Source organism: Varroa destructor, unplaced genomic scaffold (genome assembly GCF_002443255.2).
Source record: "Varroa destructor unplaced genomic scaffold, Vdes_3.0 BEIS01000007.1, whole genome shotgun sequence".
NCBI classification, from domain to species: domain Eukaryota; kingdom Metazoa; phylum Arthropoda; class Arachnida; order Mesostigmata; family Varroidae; genus Varroa; species Varroa destructor.
Genome location: NW_019211460.1, coordinates 33,645,548 through 33,664,432, shown reverse-complemented (window position 1 = coordinate 33,664,432; position 18,885 = coordinate 33,645,548). Strand labels below are relative to the sequence as shown.

General features: G+C 39.5%; 4 protein-coding genes and 1 long non-coding RNA gene across 10 annotated transcripts in view; 3 read left to right on the top strand and 2 right to left on the bottom strand.

Annotated features, from left to right (window-relative positions):
- Positions 1-6,919, bottom strand: part of LOC147754612 (uncharacterized) — a 28,527-nt gene extending 21,608 nt beyond the window's left edge. For 2 of the 3 annotated variants that reach the window (XR_015317701.1, XR_015317702.1), the window contains exon 1: positions 6,773-6,919. This is a non-coding gene — a long non-coding RNA (uncharacterized LOC147754612). Of the gene's footprint in view, positions 1-1,568; positions 1,710-6,772 lie in introns of those variants that run through there. The other variant, XR_015317700.1, reaches the window with a different exon arrangement.
- On the top strand, positions 24-1,912 carry LOC111254487 (elastase-1-like). The gene is made up of 4 exons (XM_022815382.2): positions 24-214; positions 499-726; positions 1,290-1,486; positions 1,610-1,912. Exons 1-4 carry the CDS (start codon positions 44-46, stop codon positions 1,872-1,874), a joined length of 861 nt encoding a protein of 286 aa, XP_022671117.1. The 5' UTR covers positions 24-43; the 3' UTR covers positions 1,875-1,912.
- Positions 6,920-7,141: 222 nt separating the features above from the next.
- On the top strand, positions 7,142-9,967 carry LOC111254581 (uncharacterized). The gene is made up of 2 exons (XM_022815559.2): positions 7,142-7,679; positions 8,437-9,967. The coding sequence occupies exon 2, from the start codon at positions 8,497-8,499 to the stop codon at positions 9,772-9,774; it is 1,278 nt and encodes a 425-aa protein (XP_022671294.1). The 5' UTR covers positions 7,142-7,679; positions 8,437-8,496; the 3' UTR covers positions 9,775-9,967.
- A 1,593-nt stretch (positions 9,968-11,560) lies between these two features.
- Positions 11,561-13,913, bottom strand: Sf3a2 (splicing factor 3a subunit 2). 2 transcript variants are annotated; one of them, XM_022815562.2, is made up of 5 exons: positions 13,772-13,913; positions 13,152-13,317; positions 12,489-12,687; positions 12,099-12,291; positions 11,561-11,750 (listed from the first exon to the last, which is right to left on the bottom strand). In XM_022815562.2, exons 2-5 carry the CDS (start codon positions 13,303-13,305, stop codon positions 11,634-11,636), a joined length of 663 nt encoding a protein of 220 aa, XP_022671297.1. In that variant the 5' UTR covers positions 13,306-13,317; positions 13,772-13,913; the 3' UTR covers positions 11,561-11,633. The 2 variants fall into 2 exon arrangements, with proteins under 2 accessions (XP_022671297.1, XP_086831820.1); XM_086975694.1 differs by lacking the exon at positions 13,772-13,913 and adding an exon at positions 13,664-13,686.
- Positions 13,914-13,983: 70 nt separating this feature from the next.
- Positions 13,984-17,125, top strand: LOC111254582 (uncharacterized). Of its 3 annotated transcripts, none has more exons than XM_086975691.1 (7): positions 13,984-14,127; positions 14,271-14,446; positions 14,933-15,089; positions 15,401-15,507; positions 15,752-16,085; positions 16,238-16,448; positions 16,625-17,125. In XM_086975691.1, the coding sequence occupies exons 2-7, from the start codon at positions 14,299-14,301 to the stop codon at positions 16,859-16,861; spliced, it is 1,194 nt and encodes a 397-aa protein (XP_086831817.1). In that variant the 5' UTR covers positions 13,984-14,127; positions 14,271-14,298; the 3' UTR covers positions 16,862-17,125. The 3 variants fall into 3 exon arrangements, with proteins under 3 accessions (XP_086831817.1, XP_022671295.1, XP_022671296.1); XM_022815560.2 differs by having other exon boundaries at positions 14,268-14,446; XM_022815561.2 differs by having other exon boundaries at positions 14,033-14,137; positions 14,268-14,446.
- Positions 17,126-18,885: the final 1,760 nt, after the last annotated feature.

Genomic DNA, 18,885 nt, shown 5'->3' with positions numbered 1-18,885 from the left:
CGCAGTTACAGTTTGGGTGTAAAATACAAAGGCGCTGAACAGAATGAAGATCACTTTCGTTTTCATGGCGATGATTACGGCCTTTGCTGCAGGACAAAAATGCGGTAGACGCAGCAACTTACCGCAGCGTAGTGCATTTGATCAAGATTACAACTACATCGTTGGTGGTCAGGAAGCAATTCCACACGAGTTCCCTTGGCAAGTTTCGTTTCAGGTATGTACTGATCAGCACTTGCCACAAATTTGACCCTTGCTGCGTATTTGTCAATGAAATAGGGCATCTTGTGTGTTCTATTGTTTCCATTATGATCTCTTCATGATATGTACGCATAGGGAGAATCAGAATGCGGGCACTTTTGAGATCAGTCTACATTTACAGTACGACCCCGCCATTTTGACATATCCCTGGATCGATCCAGAGATAAACTTCGCCATCCCTCCTTTATTGTTTCCTAGACAAGAACTGTACTGAGGTAAAAATCCATTACTTAATCGCAGATCCTCGACAATAAAAGCTGGTGGCAACCTAACAAATGGACGCACAATTGTGGTGGGTCTATTATTGACGACCGATGGATCCTGACCGCAGCTCATTGCTACACCTCCGATGGGCTTTACCGCATCATAGTCGGTGCCCATAACCTGACAAAGAGAGAACCCACCATCCAAATTTTCAGGATTGAGAAAGCTGTCCACCATCCGGGATGGGACAAGCACCTTATGAAGGTCAGTAGTTTATGAACGTTTGCCATACGATTGCAGATTATTACATGCACGTACTTCATAGAAAACGATAGTTCCACCAATCAATAAATACGCTGTCACGTTTATCCTCGCAGTGTTACTAGAAGTGCAGCTCTAGATTGATTTTGATAATGCTTCTATAGCAATGTAGTTAGGTTTTTAGTTATTCTTCTATAAATCCATATTCCCTAACGCCGTGCTAACTCACATATCTTAACTGGAAAGCCAACAACACTTCTGCATACTAGCGGCAATAGCAAACACGTGTGCATTTCATAAAAAAAAACTGGTCATTTTGTACTAACGAACTCCGTTTTTTTGCACTGAGTTCTTCTAAAAAAATATGAACGAAGGTTTAGTGCATGCAACATAGATAGATTTTAGCTAGAACGTTTACCGCTGTCAGCGAATATTAAAAGACTACAATTCTGATTTGCTTTTCCGTGATCGACTCTCGAACATTGTGCTCGCGTCTGGACAGCTGTTAACCAGATCTACCTACTAATCGTTGTGGTCTCTTTGTGCATCTTTGAACCTGTCCCTAGGATGACATTATGCTTATAAAGGTCGACAGAAGCATCACCTTGGACGGTGACACTGCAGCTCCCATTTGCTTGCCCACCAGTGCAGATGAAAACGCTTTCAAAAATTCTATCTGTGTATCGACAGGCTGGGGCAGAATAAGCCCCCGAGGTAGCCTCTCTGATGTGCTTCTCAAGGCCGACCAGCCGATCGTAAGCAAGTATGTTGAAATTTCGGTAATCCTTAATGATTATGTGTGGTCGACAATGACGAATATGTATTCATGACAAGGTTATACTTACTTAGACGTTACGTACATGCTTTCCCCATGTTTCACCTTCAGCGCGATCTGTGAAATGCAACACCGTAACATACACAGAGTCCGTATCACCGATTCAAAAATCTGCGCTGGCTACGTGGAATCCCCTGGGCCAGGAACGTGCTATGGTGATTCTGGTGGCCCCCTTGCTTGCCTCAGCAACGGCGAATATAAGCTTGTCGGTGTCACCAGCTTTGGCGTTCTCTGCGGCTCCATTAATCATCCAGCGGTTTTTACGCTGGTGTCACACTACGTACCCTGGATCAATAACGTCCGTGCCAAGTATTAAAAATCAATATTAAATAAATAACTTCTATATTGAACAAATTTCTGTATATTATTTGTGGATTATTTACGGAACTCGAAGCAGCGACACCTTATATCTCACCAGAGGCTTAGCTGTCCAAGACACCGTGTAAATAATCGAAAAAATCACAACGTTCAATCTAGAAAAGCACGGTTTCAACAGAAGCCATACGAGTTTGTAAGAGACTATTTAAAAAAATAAAATAGACATTATTAGTGGAAGAAGTGGACTACGAATGCGACCTATTTAGGCTCATAACAAAACATGGAGAAAATCTTTCCCATCAAAGCAACTGGTTACTCACGACTTTGTTTGTGCTCTACCATAACCGAATTTCATATTTAACTTAGCTTGGCAGGTTGCCTTTGTTAGGATGCACATTAATAGAAATAGTGAACAACAGAATGTTATATCCTACTATGCACAGAGTTGGCTGGTTTTGAGTTTGCAACGCGCCAACGAAGGTCTATTTGGATAACTGACCATTTGAGAAGCTTACATTGTCCTCTCTGCATAATCGATTACTAGGATCGGAAAACAGTTGTCAAGTTCCTACGTAAAATCCGAATAAGTTACAACGAAAAAAAAAAAGTCGCGAAATACGATAATTTGCAAAAACTACTACTAGTAATTCTCAAACTTTGTTCTTTGCGTTGATTCTGCAGATTGATCTTCGCCACGTCGCTGTTATAGCGAAACGCCGTGCATAATCCACCCAACATCATACAGTAAATAATGAGTGTATTCGTTTTTTCTGTTATCTAACTAGTACATTTCTCCTTTTTAGGTATCGAGCAATTAGCTTGTACATTTCATTAATCTGGTCCCAACCGCACCCTTTATCTCTCAGCTTGAATCTTTAACCACCACGTTCTATGCTATCTTGCATATTGTCGAAGTATGTGTGCAAGCGGACTTCTATCATTGCATACATGTATATATGTATGTTTATATATATAACACTTCAAAACTTCACTCGATCGTAAAGTCAGGCGGTCAAAATCCAACGCCTCAACCAGCGTTCTGTTCCCACAGGGCGATGTTGGAAGCGGCTGAACGAAAAACGTCAGTAGAGAGCTCGTGCTTACAGTCGCCGCCGCCGCCGCCGCCGCCACCGCCGCCGCCGGTAGATAATATGTGGCAGAACATTTACGTGACAATAGTCCTCTTTGCACTGCTATTCGCTTGCTATTGCTTATATAGGACCACAATCGATGCGCACGTTCCGCATTTTCCGAAGTGCATCTACGGTTCGAAAGGCCAAGTCATGATCTGCGAAAATGACCTGGACTGGTCATGAGGCTAGAATATCTAACGTGTCAGAAATTTAGCCTGCAAGTAGATTTCAACAGACGCTCAAAATCATTCGTTGGGCGTTCGGACGTTCATTGTAGGAAACAGCAATTAGTCCTGTAAATTAAAAGGACTAGTGAGCCCTTGTGAAGGAAACAATGAGTACCCTGAGGCCACACAGGCGTCTATTTTTCCGGTAAACAGTACCAGACACGTATTGCCGTTTGTTTTCGGTGCGCTACCGGCGTAGAGTTTTAAATGACCGGCATGCACTGGAAACTAACGTGCGTTTAAAAAAAATTTTTACTGTGACTTTCCCTCTAGAGCCTTGAAAAACAGCAGCAACTAATAAACTTAATGTCAGCGAGTCGAAAACTCAATATTTAATTCCTTCAAATTAACATTACGAAATCTTGCGCCAGATATCGGTAGTAGGTTATGTTACCGCCGAGACACAGACCAGCTATCATTCGACTATATACCACTAGACGTTTGTCATTGAGTTCCGTGAAGTTTGCCGATGGTCTCGTCAACCACAAAAATTAGAGTTCACTTCAAAATTACGCAAAAAGACGCGATCTCTATTGCGAGACCGTCCCCTCGCCCACGAAGGCGAAAAAAATTTCAACGGTAGATGCATGCTTGGAATAGATACAGAAAGACCCTGGTAGCGATGTCTACCATCAGCACTCTTTATCTTCTCATAGCCTAAAGGCTACCTACGACGTAGAGAGGATATGGGAAAACGTCTACTTTGGAGCATCTAGATAATATTTTCGAACCAAGCTTCACTATACAAAATCTGCTTATTTACGTCCTCGTTGGAACGCGCCTGTCGATAGAGAACTTCAAATGATATTTTAGACGATTGCGTATTCCTACCTTTAACGAATGCCTCGCGACTCGAAAGGCCTTGCAAAAGTATACATAGAGTATCTGGAGTTACGTTGAATCACGCATGAGTGTCGCGAATTGCTTAGATCGCCATGTTGTAACTAAATAAACGATGCAAGGCTTCCACCGTAAGCCACGTGCCACTCACACAAGGGAATCAATGTAATAGAAACTACAGCTTTCGTTGTCTCCATGTGATCTTACTAGAAAACCTAGCACCATAACCATCTTTCCAGAGTTGTGAACGAAGTTATGTTCATACAGAATAATGTTCTGTGATAGTCCTTGTGGTCTACCTAACAACAAACAACTTCCTTAACAAGACTTAATAGTTATGTTCCATGCCACAGATTCGATCAAAAGCGAAACTTCCGTCCAATGGCTTAACTGCATAAGCGTTGTATTCAGTGGTGATTTAATCTATGGCTGTAGACGTCAATAGAACCATGCATCTTACAAAGTTGAGCAGGAATAATTATCCGACAAAATTTTAGATTTCGGCAGTTACATTTCACGAACACGTTGATAGATATGGTAATTTGAGTGTCCTTTACTCCCAACGCAACATCCAATAGCGCTTGCGATTAAAGCTATAAACGGGTTAAATGAAAACAAAGTTAGCAAAAAGGAAATCTTCTGGTTCGAAAATGGTTTCCGACTATGTGAATCGTAATAGTAAACTACTGCACGTGTAATAAAACCAAATAATATTTGTGTAGATACAATGATTTTGTATCATAAACTTCGGGGTAGTTAACATATGGGTGCACTCCTTTAATATCCTGGTGACTAAGCGTTTTTTTTTATTCCATTCTAATTTTTCATATTCAGTACGGAAACAATTGACAAAAATGTTTAGTCTTTGTTAATAAACTCATTGATACTGTATTACGGGATATATGTATGTTCACAGATTAAAGAAAATGTTACTTTATATTTTGCAAAGAGTACAAATTTGAAAATAACAGAAATATTTGTAGCGACAACTAGCTAAAACATTGAAGAAGGGCCTCTGTCCCAACAAGTCCGGTGGGCCCTGGAATTGGCAGAATATGACCCGGCAAACCCTAACGTGGGCGCGTTATCGCGGTTAATGTAATGACTCTCTAGAAATAGCAAGAATTCTGGCCCTGGATCGCTTGCGGCACATCAGCTGGAAGCCCTTATTGGGCCTCGAGGCGGCCAATGTCAAGCACATGCAACAGGCAAACCCTCATCTAAACGAGGTTATCGTTAGAAATGATACAGGAGTAGGTGTTCCTGCATATATACTCGTTGACGGGCTCCTGTATCAAATTAACGGGAACGCAGCGCTGTTGCAGATCGCGTAAGCCCAAACTGAAGATGCGGTCATGTCCTGTTCCTCCAAGACGGGTGTAGATGCAGACATTCGAAAAACTATTCAGCAAGCACTAAAGCGCTTCTATATCGGCCCTGGCGTATGCCCACAGATCGGAAAGATGGTAGCTTAGTGCGAAACTTGTTGGAGTTTGAAGCTTAAGGTGCCAAACGTGTGTAGTACCACGTCTGCTCTCATTGAAGGGAAATTTTGATTAAAGAGGCAAGCCGATGCAGAAAACATTTAGGTGCACACGCCTCGGGGCGCATTCTGGGTATTGGTTCTTCTAATCGTTTACATCGTGGCATCGTTATCTAAACCTATGTCGTAGAAGGAACTAGTCAGTCCAATTTTTACTAGCATACTTGGTATGGTAAGACGTAGACAACACTTAGCCTTAGAGATAGTTGCAACTTCAGTTATTTAGTTAATGACTATAGTACAGTGAAATCCGGGTTTAAAAGCCGGCCTAAATTTTGTGCTGTGCAAAATCGTCTTTTTTAAAACACAAAATTTTGTTACCTGCTATCGGATGGCTTTATGTATTCATGTTATAGTTCTACAACGTCTGCATAGTAAATAAGTTCCCACTAATAATTAGAAAACGATTTAGGATAGGGTCTTGTGACGCTCTCTGTGATATAAATATAAATGAAAACATAATATAATTCTGTGCGTTCGATCGTTAACCCTCATTACTGAAACATGGTGGAAAAAATCAAGCTTTTGGCAGACGAAATATTCAGTTTTATATTACTGTACCGCACCATTGTAGTTTATTGACTTGGATGATTTTTCAAAATTCGTGACGAGAATTAATTGTGCTGTTGTATCGTGGCTTGTTCTAATAAGAGCAACGGTAATCGAGGTCAACATTTTCTTTCGTTATTGTGTGGGAATAATTCCTGTTGTCTAAGCATCCAGTCTTCAATCGCAGATATGCAATAATATTTGAAACAATCGACCGTGCGTGTTGGAAGAATCATCGTTACGAAGTGATAGCTATCGTAGCGGACAGTCATTGGTCAAGTAAGAAAATTTCAGTTCATCCCAAAACGGACATCGCTACTACACGATTTCCCGGGAAGAAAAAGCCGCAAAAAAGAGAACGACTTTAAATACTGTTATTCAAAAAAAAAAAATAGAATTTATTTATATAGATAGATAGGTATATATAGATAGATATAGGCAGACAGATATACTGATATAGTTTTTGTTAATTTGAGTTCCCAAGAGATTATTATGCTGGTACGATTTGTATTACGCAGTAGATCAGCTGCTTTATTGTCTATAAAATACTTCTGAGACTGAATGTCTAATTTGTACGGCGTCATTCACATGTACAAAAACTTACATTATTTAGTTTGTAATATTATGGTACCACTCCTTGTAACATCGTGTTAGATTTCTTCCATTTAGTTGTAATGGTTATCGATACCATTACCCTTTATCCTTTGCTGGTCAAATCACCACCATAAACAGTTCTTTATTTAGTTTCGTCGTTTTCTGCATGCTGTTTGCCACAATAAAAATTCGTATTTTCAACTAGCTGACCGCTGTAGTTCCGTGTCCACGACACGTCACGATCTGGTGCGCGACATGTCGGAGCGATCATATTTTAAACGTTCCATTAGGTACATGAAGTGCCACTTCACGAATAGTCAAAGCTAATTGCTAAAAACGCTAGTTGTTCTCCTGCAATCCGTTCACTATATTGACAAATTTGCGGACAGATCGACCAACACAGTGTCATCCAACAGTCGATTTTGCTGAGTCTGCAATACTCTCCACGCGTGTAAATTAACGGCAAACTAGGAAACTGCCACAGATCTGTTTGGCCATCTCCTGAGGTGGCATTCTCCGTATTGATATCTTTTGATATGGAGAATCACAAAAATACTGTTTTTAGCCGTGCAACTTTTAACAGAGCCTTGAAGTACGATAGCGCTAAAAGGGAACTCACAATTTCCCGTATCCGATTTGCCAATAACGTTTCCAAGCGACTAAAATTCGTCTACATGTCACCTGGATTAACTATTCAAGAGCCGAGACCTTAGTATAGGTTCAACAGTTTAACGGTTGGCTATCTGAATGCTCTGGACATATAAAAATAAAGTTGCTTGTTAGGAAATAAGTTAATTAATCGACTTCGCCAATCAAGATTTAAGAATCGCACTAAAAAGGACGCGTGTGGACAAACAACGAAGCTCCGATGCTCGCAGGCAGCGAGAGCAGACTCTGCACCTGTTTTTAACCTCAAGGTGAGAATATGCGTGTTATCAATTTTGCGCAAATACTTAGATGTACGATAAAAAACGAAACAATGGCAAGAATTATGTCGGCGAAAACAAACTGGAAACCTTTTTTTTTTTTTTTTTTGTCTCCTTCTCTTTCTTCCTCTTCTTGTTCGTCAGTTGTGTATATCGCTCCGTTTCTCAGCTGGTGTTTCGTCCAGCGTTATATTCATATGGCAAGTGGCATATCTCTGCCTTATTATGGTCCACAGTCATAGGTTCAGAATAAAATAGAACAACTCCGCTGTTTTTCACAAAAAAATATGAGAAAATTCCAAGAAGGAATAATGATTTTGCAATGTTAATCAGCAGTGCGTGAATCCTAAAAATATACCTCTTACCTAAGCCTGCTAAACTTTGAAAAGGTTACGATTTTCGCGTGACCACGAATATAAGACAGACTCTAAACACTACCTCCAAGTAATTTTCCGACGATGAACTAACCGTTTCGGTTTTTAGATACTGGGGTGTGCTTACTCAGCAGGATCTATAACACAGTTCACTCAATCGTCGAAGGAAGGATTCAATTTTTAATGAGCTTTTCACTCATAACTATAAAATCCAAAACATACTAAAAGTGTTTCTTAATTGCGAAGTATCGTGTACATGTCGTTACTTCGTGCGCAAAGCAGCCAGTAATTTCTGATCGAAAAATGAATTTAATATATATACACATATATATACATATTTAATACCTTAGCAATCACCCGCCTTGCGCTTGCAGGTTGAAACCCACGAGCGACTTGCGAGGACTTGTTTCCATTTACAAACGGCAGCCAGGGCCATGGGTATTCCGATGGAGTCCGAGCTGCGTCGATTTTACATAAGCTTACCAGTTGATGACGAAGAATCGTTGGACGCATTAGGCGATGTGGCCGAAAACCTAAAGATGAGGCTGTGGCCTGGTACAAATTCTAGTGAAGAGAGACGAAAATACAGCGTGTACAACAAATCCAAAGTGCATGTTACTCTATGGGCTTGCGATTTGCGCGTTGGCGAAGATGTGCTTAAGAAACGTTTAAAGGCCTTTATGTTCGATAATCGTGGACGCTTTACAAACCTGCGAATTCGTTTTAATAAGCTTTCCTATTTAGCAAAAACAGAAACGAGGTACATTGTAGCGTGCCTAGACCCCGCGTGTCGTAAACGGATCGAGGAACTTAAACGTGCGCTTGAAAAAGCCTTCCGTGACCTTGGCAAAAGCCTGTTAGACCGTGATACTTGCCAGTTACATTGCAGTATTGTAGCATGTACTAACCTCAATGTGTCCGTCGACCTGCTTAAAGTCCTTGGTCACTTTCGAAAGCCGATATCGGCGATAAATGACATACATCCAACACGGCTAATTGTTACCTCAAAGTGGAACGTCCTCGCATGTGGAACGTTTCTCGATGGTACTGTTAAATGTATGCCACGAGAGTTGTCGCGGTGTCAATCTCCGATCATATACGATACTGTGGAAGATGCTAGCGATTTAATGGGTCGAACAGTCGACCTTATAAATTTCCCCATTAAGCCAAAAGAGCAGCCAATACAGTTGCTATTTGCAGTCGCACGGGTAGTTGGCTTTGATCTAGAAGAATCAATGATTGAAAGGTGTTGTCGAGAGCCCTTACAATTTTTCCACTTTCAGAAATCGTACAGGCTTTATTCTCGATCGCCTGATATTGTAGCCGTATTTGCGGATAGAGATATACGTGACAGGTTCCTGGCATGTGTTACAGCATACTGGAAATGGAACGACTTTATGGTTTACGCCACGGATATTGACAGGACATTTCCGAGCGTGAGGATTACCGTCAACCGCCAATTACCTTTAGAAACTAAGCTTCTTCTTGGAAAAGCAAAACGCTTTACATACGAACATGATTTCAAGTACTGCTGGATGGAAGACGACGAGATTCGTGTTCGTAAGGATGATTTTAGTCCTGTCTACACTATTAGGTGCCAAGAAGATCTTCAACGTCTGGCTAGGAAGCACCGTCGACGTCAGCCTCAACAATATCCTCGACATATACCGCAGCAGCAAAATTACGCAAGAATGACTACCTGCGTAATTTGATCAATACGCACAATAGGTGTTAAGCCATATTTGACAGCTATTTTAATGATTGATTTCCCACTATACACGTTCATAGCACATAATCTTCTTTTAACATTACCTTCATAACCCACCACGCACCTTCCATCAAACAAACCGAGACAGTATTTACGCGTACAATGTTTATAATAAAAGTTGATTTCTATATTTCTTATCAGTCGTGCATTATTTATCTGTGCATGAAACATCCTTTAATATATTATAACATTACATGCAACAATTACCTAATATAATCTGTTTCGTTGAAAAACAAGCAAGAAACGGGTAACGGAAGAACATGCTTTCGCTAGAGTTGGATCTTCGAGTAAAATACGCCTCGCGTGCCCCGGAATATCAACCTACTAAGTTTAGGAACACGTGAGGCGATCTAGTTTTGAGACCGAGAGCACACATGCCTCGTGTCGTGCTGGGAGCCAGTCGCCTGAAGCAACGCCTAACAGCATTATGGAAGGATATGAAACTTGAAACGCCCTATATTCTTTTCGCGTAAACTAAACGAGTGTGATTCAAAACGAAATAAAAAATCTTTTACCTCCCCGTCCGGCCGAAATCAGAGGCCAGGCTGATGTGTTACCTCTGCCCACACAACCTCTTTTTTGTCAATAACTTGACCTTAGCCTTTTACATAGCCGTCAAATGCAACTCGTGAAATAATGTTGTTAGACTAGTTAGACGCAAGTGAGAAAAACTAACAAGTGGCTACTATACAATTTGCAATTGGCCTACTCGCTGGTAATCAAAATATCAGACAAACGTTCTAGATTTGATCTGCAAAATCCGCGTATATCTGGGCCATCCACATATTGCCCTTCAATGCCACCCATACCGGCAACACGTAATCATTCCGAGCAGTCACATAGACACCAATATTACTTTGAGAAAAACAGAAATTTAATCTCAGGCTACAATACGAAACGGGGATAGCAATTATGAAGTAAAATAGGTCATTACTACCTCGCCAGATTATGAAAAATGCATAATAGATATATGTTTAATATTATAATTAATCTAAAGGTTGATTTACTCTCGCACTTATGAACAAATCTGATGCACCTTCTCCTCTCATCGTCTGCTTTTTGATACGTTTCGGTGCCGATACCTTCGCAATACGCTAGCTCCAGTAGACATTTCTGTAGTTACTGAAGGTTTATTAAGTGGGTGCAGTACAAACAAACAGTGTCATCAGGCTTTTGTTAGCCGCCTCAAGGATAATGATGGGCTGTTATAACAACACAGGATATCCGAAAACTTACCACATGACTAGTACATAAATAAAAGTAGTATATTTCAAGTATGAAAATGTCAATTTATTAGGCAACCACGGACGTTGCACAAATTGAAATTCAAAAACGTTATCGTTATTTTTTCACAAGGACCGAAACGTCTTAGAGAATTACAAGTGTGCGACTTACACAACGTTTTTAAGAGATGCGCTATGGCCATCAAATGGACCCTATTTCAATGGCCGTGACATTATGGAGTTTGGACTAAATCTACAACTTACTTCGTCTCAGTATCCATCTATGTAAGACACTTTTCTAATAATACTAAATGCTATCCATGTCTTCAAAGAAATGACTGAATAACCGATTCTCTTGGGATAATTGTAGAAGTGAATATATACTGATGTTAACTATGTTCTAGAACTGCGCAAGGTTTAAGTGAAGTGAAAATGAAGATAACATTTATAAATTAAATTATTATTTAGCGTTATTTGACACATATAGTGCGATGATAGCAGTAAGCGTTGTGAGAAATACAAAATGGCTTTTATTAAATATATTCATAAATACAAATAACGATAATTTGATCAAGATATGCTAAAACATTGTTTTCGGCAGCTTGTATGAGAACTGCAAGAAAAACTGTTTTGTTTCCTTGTTCCACAACGTCCAGAACTTCTCTGAATCACTCTTATCGACTTCACGAGAAGGCACCTAAACTCAAACAGGAAAACGATAAAAGTAGCCATTACTATAATATGTCTCTCTTAATAATAAATGAAGTAACTTATATATCATAAAGATGTCGTATGACAAAGCATACAGCATTCAGACCTATATATTTCCTCAAGTTCGGTATATAAGTAATTAAGCAAAGTAGTGCGTGGAAGAATACTGGCGTATGAATAGCATTTCGCATTTTGTCGTAGTGACTGTTATAGTTACTCCGAATTTCTGTACTTCTGAAAATCAGACCCAATATGGCGAAATTCACTCAGGCAATCCATAAAGAAACACTAACTTTTCTTATTATTTCTTAATTTTGATTTTCGAATGTTATACCTTGAACGCGATGGTCTCGTAGGGCTCTGCGGCGAATAGAAGGTATTGCCATTTACGGTCTGGCGGCTCAATTTTCTGTTCATAAGCGGACATGAATCGATGGCGAGGCACGACCGATTCTGAAATCTCTGGATAGTCCACCTGAAAAAGCAGGGACTGCTGCCCGGTTTCAGAATCACGCTGTTTTGTCACCCTGTAAATATGCATTTATGCGCAGAAAAATTTTAGGATGAATTCTTGTCTCTGAAATTGAAATATAGTAATAATGCAATAAGTAAGTAAAAGAGTGATTGTTTCATTCAAAGCGGACCGATACAAATCACATAGATTTTTATTTAAAGAGAAGCACTTCCATGCATGTGCTACCATTTTACCATAATTTCTGCTAACCTGTACCCTGGACGTCCGATTTTGACAAATTTCTTAATGTCGACACGGGGTTTTGCCGGCGCTGGCTGGATAGGGTTGTCTCGAGCCTCTCTTGCAGCACGTCGAGCAAGATTCTGCTGATGCTTTTTGCCCTGGGTATGCGCTAAATACGAACCCTCATTATTGTGCAGCGTCAGACAGAGTTTACATTCGTACGATCCTGCAAACAGAATTCAAAACATAACTAGGCAATCATGGAATAACCATGTAAATCATTTCCAGCTCGCATGGTCGAACACCTTCCATTTGCGTATCTATCATATCCAATTCAATGCTCACCTAGCTTTGTACGTACAGTGAGAAATTCTGTCATAAACATTTATGAATTGTTATCCTTGTATTTGAAATAATATTAGCAAAAACGGCATTAGACCAATAAATGTAATTCAAATGGTTATTGAATTATTTAGATATCTTTCCATAAAACAATTTTTCATAAACCCTTACACAATGTGATTATCATCACATTATGTAAGGGTTTGTTTCCCAAGATATCGCTGTCCATTACACACTGCTATGTTTTAACAAAGAAACGTGTACTTACAATAACAGTTATAAAGAACAAATGACAATCAGCAGCTATTGATTTTACATAAGCATAGCTTATAGCCGACTAGTTCTTACCCAAGTGATTTTTCATGAAATAGGGATCCTTGTGAAGGTCAATTGTTTCGAGCGCCAACTGCCGAAGTCGCTCGCGACGATCTCGGTTCGTTTCACTCCATGATGCGACACCGCCCGTGCCTGTCTTGCCTCCAACACGATGTTGGAAGTCCATCGTATGTCAATTCTGCAATATAAAGCACACGCGTAAGACTACAAAATTATCCGTGAATATGCAAACATTCGATGATCGCAATCCACATCTTCATGTCACATAAAATTTTTCCAATTTATTTGAACCGAACAACCATTGGAAAAAGATTCCTGCCAACATTAAAGGTAATGCTTCGTATTTTTGGAATACGGTTGTTCACCTTAACCTTGTCGTTGTGTATCTCGTTGGTCACCTATCTTTTTATCATAAAGAAAAAGGAGAGACTTAGATATAACTGTTAAATCAGAGCAGATTGTCATTAGGACTCGATTTTTGAACAGGATAATTTTTGAAGAAGAGTGCGGTACACAAAATATACCTTTGAATAGACAATACCCCTGCCTTAGCTACTATTTAACCCTCTTAGAGTTCAGCGCATAGTTACACATCATATTCAAAGCCATTTGAAGAACTTTCTAATTTTTACCTGGTCTATGTATGGCACAGGCTCCGCAGCACAAAAAGAAACTCACTTCAGCGTTTGTTTATTGACAGTGAGCAGACGACAATGTACTCGATAGAGATATTATGATACGTTCTGTCTTTGATGTCCTAAAGAATGAATGTTTTACTCGTTCTTGACTATATATATGTAATATACCTATGTATGTTTAACAACACACCCTTAGTGAAAGCATATAGTGAAATAAGCACAAATGCTCCATTGTTGTTGTTGTATTTGCATTCGTACTCATCGTCTGCTATTTGTTGCTTGGAATAAAGCGGCCCGAACAATATTCCATCTCTTCACAGTGAAATAAAAATACTTCGAAGCTTATTTATGTATGTAAATGTGTGTGTAGTTTCTATTTGTACTATATGAAAATATGATTTTGTGTATTGGTCCAAAATAAAGTGGTGAATAAACTTTGTTTTGCAATTTCGTGCAAAAAAGATAATCATAGTAACTTTGTTTATTACAGAAGGCTGCACAGTGTGTGAAGAACGGCAAATATGGCAACGAAAATGGACTATTTAAAACGATATATGGAACCTGAGGAGCCGAAGAAAAAAATTAAAACTAGAAAGAAGGTCAAATTGGCGAAACTACCGAATTTAAAAATTTTTGATGCAAACGTCGATATGAAAGACGTCAGGACTGGTAGGTTTCATGTTTGAATCAAATAATAGACAAGATCGGTACAAAAATAAATCTATTCAATATATTATAATAATATTACATACAATTTCACAAACCAGATTACATAAGAATTCTTGTATTTTATTTTAGCTAGAGAATTGCAATTCAGTGATTCTTTCGCCAAATTCTATCTCCTAGCAAGGTTGCATGAAAATAAACATTGCTAAAAGACACTTTAACACTCAAAGAAATTTGTTGTTTTAAAGTATATTCGAAATTAAAATAAGCATGCTTCTATCACTGCGAGCTTTGTCACCTGTTTTAAAACAGAATTAAATAGATATCATGTCGTTTTCGTTTATTTGCACCATTACGTAGTGTATGTCATTGGTGGGGCTTGAATTCACGATCTCTGGCTTTCTCAGCGAGAAATTTAGCCGTTCAAGCCACCGCATTTGCATATAAAAACACGCAAGTAAGGAATAATTATCGAATTGAATTTTACAGGCTCAAATTCAGAGGAGTCGGAAAATGTGGGGAGTCTAGGCGAAGATGCTCCGCAGGTGGCCGCCGTCGTTGACGAACAACCCCCAGAAATGCGCTCATTTAGTAAAACTTTAAGGGAGGTGCCTTTTATCGAAAAGGATTCACATCAAAATGCAAGGTCAATTAGGCCACTTGGACTAATAATACGTACAATATCTCAAGATCACAATTGACCAAATAAAAAATGGTGTTGATCTTTATGAAAAATACTAAATAAATTAACCGGTATATTATCGTTTATTTTCTTGCTACGAAGGGTGGCATTGATAACTGATGCAGTGCTAATTGCTAGAACTCGTTGTGCAAAGGACACAGAGTCATGCCCTTGTATCAAAATTCCGTGACCTGATTCCCGCATAGAAATATATCCATAATTGTGTATTACCTGCATATGAAAATTAACCTACTAAACTGTTCATTTGATTCCAGCTCCTCATGTCGTCGTGATTCTAGAAGTCCATCATATGCTAGTCCAGTCAGGCGTCGGAAACGAAGAGATTCATCGTCCGATGAAAGCCCTCTGAGAAAAACTACAGGTAAATTAAGTACTTGTATAATGAATGCGGAACGGTAGTATTAATATAAGTAGTTGCAGTTATAGTAAGCTTTTAATACGTAAACTGTAAGACCTTTTTAATGCTTCATTTGTCAACACGACTGTGTATCGGAGCATCCGCTAACATTTTTAAAAATAATGACTTTTGTTATGTGATTCAAAAACACGGTACGTATAGTCACACATAACTCGTCTCTTTCTATTTAATTTTTGCCGGGACGTAGAACGAAATTACCAGAGCAAATGCCGAGATTTAAATGCGAGTGCCCTACGAAAGCGACGGGACTCGAACGATAGCCCTTCTAGACAGCAACGAGACTCAGACGAAAGCCCTCCAAGAAATCGAGCAAAGGTGGGAACTGACTCAGATGCCAGTCCTCCCCGCATGGACCGTTGGAATACGCAGAAACAGAAAAATGAGGAGGGACATGAGGGCCGCCGTCAAGCAGATAGCAGCCCGCCTCGTAGACGACGAAAAAATGATAAACGAGGCGACCCGGAACGACCTGAACGAGAAATCACGCAAGCAGAAGTACTCGATACACCCGACGTTATCAGGTAAAATGTTTTAACGAGCCTCAGTTTGAGCTTTAAGTTCGACGTTTTTTTACTTTAAAATCACAAACAGTATAGTATGCAATGTTTGGATATTTTCTTATACAAAAAATCGAACATGTATTTAACACAGTTCTTTCCTGATCTCGTTTAAGCTTACGGAACACCAAGAAACAGGCGGCTGAAGCTGCCAAAAAGGAGCAAGCAGAAAAGGAAGCTCGTCGTAAAGCGGTTTATGAACAATGGAACTCCGGAGTGGTTCAAAGGAAACAACGGGAACAGCTTATTGAAGATGCAGTACATGAAGCCTCAAAGCCCCTAGCCCGAGCGGCGGATGATGCTGACCTTGATGAAAGGCTCCGCTGCGTACGTGATCGTGCATGTTTAACTATGTGAAGTTTAGTATATACGTGGCTTACCTACAAGCGAAATTTACCTTGGCGTCCGCCGTGTTTATGTAATGCAGGGTAAGCCTTTTAAGGTATTGTAGTTGAATTTTACAGTAAGAAGTAAGATTTTACTCCTTCCTTATTTATTTACAGGTTGTGCATGCCGACGACCCAATGTTGGCGTTCATTAGGAAAAAGAAACAGAACAACGATGGAAGGCCACGGTACAATGGGCCAGACCCTCCGCCGAATCGCTTTAGAATTTGGCCTGGATATCGCTGGGATGGCGTTGATCGCTCCAATGGATTTGAGGCAAAGATCATTGCTGTGAAAAACGAGAAATTGGCTAAAGAAGAGCATGCGTATAAGTGGAGTACCGAGGACATGTGAGAAGCTAGAGGGTGAACGCTTTTCATCTTAAGAGTATTTGAGCAAAACTATATTCGCTGGGAGTAATTGTCCGAATGAAGATGCTCATACCATATCCAGCTGTACATATGAACGATTATGAGACAGTCTGATTGTTAGCACCGGTCATGCGTGTGTCTGGCTTTGATAGGTATATAGAAATGGGTAAATAATTATAATTTGTACATATAATTTTTTTGTTATATGATGGTATTGTGATTGCATAAACAGGCTTGTTAATATTAATGTACGAGTTTATTAATTATATTGAGTAGATAAAGAGTATGTATAAAGATATTAGGTAACTCGTTCTGTAAATTTTATATTTGGAAAAACATAATATTTCGCTCAAGTACAACGTAAATGTAAGCATAGATTCTTCTTATCTGTAGGCCTACTTTTTCCAGTACCCAATATTAGGCAATACTTCTTTGCAGTTGATTGACTTTGTGGATAGAAGTGTATCTGCTTCCTAAATACGGTTGGGAAATGAGTCGCAAACTTGAATTTCCGATATTTAAGACACAGCAAACATCCGTTAGTAACGGATATTGTACAGCAATATTTTTGAAGTAGCTGTCACTAATAGATGTTTCCTATTGACAAAAATTATCAAGCTGATATCAATTTTTCGGCCACTGTGCATTAACAGAGTAAGTATTCACTTTATAATTTTTTCAAAATTGTTCATTTTAATTCAGTATTATATATGAAAAATAAAGATTGTATAGATGTGATACATATGGCAGTAATAATATCTAAGAGCAATAACAAAATGAAATTTTAGTTAAATAATAATTGCGCTCTACTGCAAAGAACGTTCTCTATATATTTTGTTTTCACGTTGCTGCGTGTCCGGGTTATAAAATAATTCACCTTTTCGTGTTGCTTTCGATAACAAAAACGTTTTTTTTTTATGCCAAGGGTGCCTTTCTGAAAGGTCGCATCGATGGTTGCATGATGCAGGTATTAAAGTTTCTTTCAGATACAGCTATTTTAACTAAAGTAACACGACCTATTTAGAAAAACGCATGCAATCACCTCATTGCCAAGATAATTAATGGCGCTCGAATGGCATATCGATTTGATTAGAATGGAATTGTTCAATTGCGTGGGTAAATCGTGCATTTGGTCGTTGCCATTAGCTTTGAAACAGTGATGTAGTGGCCCAGAGGACCTTCGAATGTCATTATAGATCTAGATTAGATAAAACGTTTTTATTTTCCTGCTATATCGTCTCCCTTGATATTCTAAGTGCCGTAGGCAAATACATCGCAGCTGGTCACATGGAGAGTGACGCCAGTCAATTTAAGCAAATCCGTTACTCTAATTGTACACATAAGCGTTAGATAATAGAAACGCGTGTTTCTAAGCCCAGATACTTCCATTGTGCGACATATTCATTGTACGGTTATTACTGCTAATTCCGTGTTCTAGTAGTGATAGACGTGAAGGTTGCGTCGATGATAATGACGACCGCAGGAAATGAGTGTATTGCTGATCCACGGATCAGAATAGTAAGCGAGAGCAGTGAGCGTCCGTCCGATGAAAACGACAGGATTCGATTAAGGTGGGTTCCTTACCGCAGAAGAAGGAAACCCATTTGGGTTGCGCTTGTAATTCTCTGTATACTGATAGTTCTCATCACTGCAGGGTTGCTCATCTACTTAATCGTTCAGCACGCATACTCACCTCGTTTTACAATCGACCACACCGATGAAGCCGCGATATGCTCCCGTTTTGCCAAAAACTATTGCGCCGTGGACCCGTGTTCATATGTGCCGCGAGGGCACATATCTGTTGAATTCTCAGATATACAAAGACAGATACGTTACGATATCGGTGTTAAAGCCATGCCCGAAATACTTTGCACCTGTGATTTGGAGTACCCGAGGAAACGTATTGCTCGAGCCTTCCTTAATTCGGAATTTTCCTTAGTACGGGTCATAATACCTTCAAACATATCAAAAGAGTATCACCTTAGTCGGGCCTGGGTGATGTACTGC

Coding starts and splice junctions, on each gene's coding strand:
- LOC111254582 (XM_086975691.1), top strand. CDS start 14,299: ATGGCAACGAAAATGGACTATTTAAAACGATATATGGAACCTGAGGAG. Junction 15,090..15,400: donor GATTCACATCAAAATGCAAG/GTCAATTAGGCC, acceptor ATTTGATTCCAG/CTCCTCATGTCGTCGTGATT. Junction 16,449..16,624: donor TTGATGAAAGGCTCCGCTGC/GTACGTGATCGT, acceptor ATTTATTTACAG/GTTGTGCATGCCGACGACCC.
- LOC111254487 (XM_022815382.2), top strand. CDS start 44: ATGAAGATCACTTTCGTTTTCATGGCGATGATTACGGCCTTTGCTGCA. Junction 727..1,289: donor GGGACAAGCACCTTATGAAG/GTCAGTAGTTTA, acceptor ACCTGTCCCTAG/GATGACATTATGCTTATAAA. Junction 1,487..1,609: donor GACCAGCCGATCGTAAGCAA/GTATGTTGAAAT, acceptor TTTCACCTTCAG/CGCGATCTGTGAAATGCAAC.
- LOC111254581 (XM_022815559.2), top strand. CDS start 8,497: ATGGGTATTCCGATGGAGTCCGAGCTGCGTCGATTTTACATAAGCTTA.
- Sf3a2 (XM_022815562.2), bottom strand. CDS start 13,305: ATGGACTTCCAACATCGTGTTGGAGGCAAGACAGGCACGGGCGGTGTC. Junction 12,688..13,151: donor TTTCATGAAAAATCACTTGG/GTAAGAACTAGT, acceptor TTCTGTTTGCAG/GATCGTACGAATGTAAACTC. Junction 12,292..12,488: donor ATCGGACGTCCAGGGTACAG/GTTAGCAGAAAT, acceptor GCATATTTACAG/GGTGACAAAACAGCGTGATT.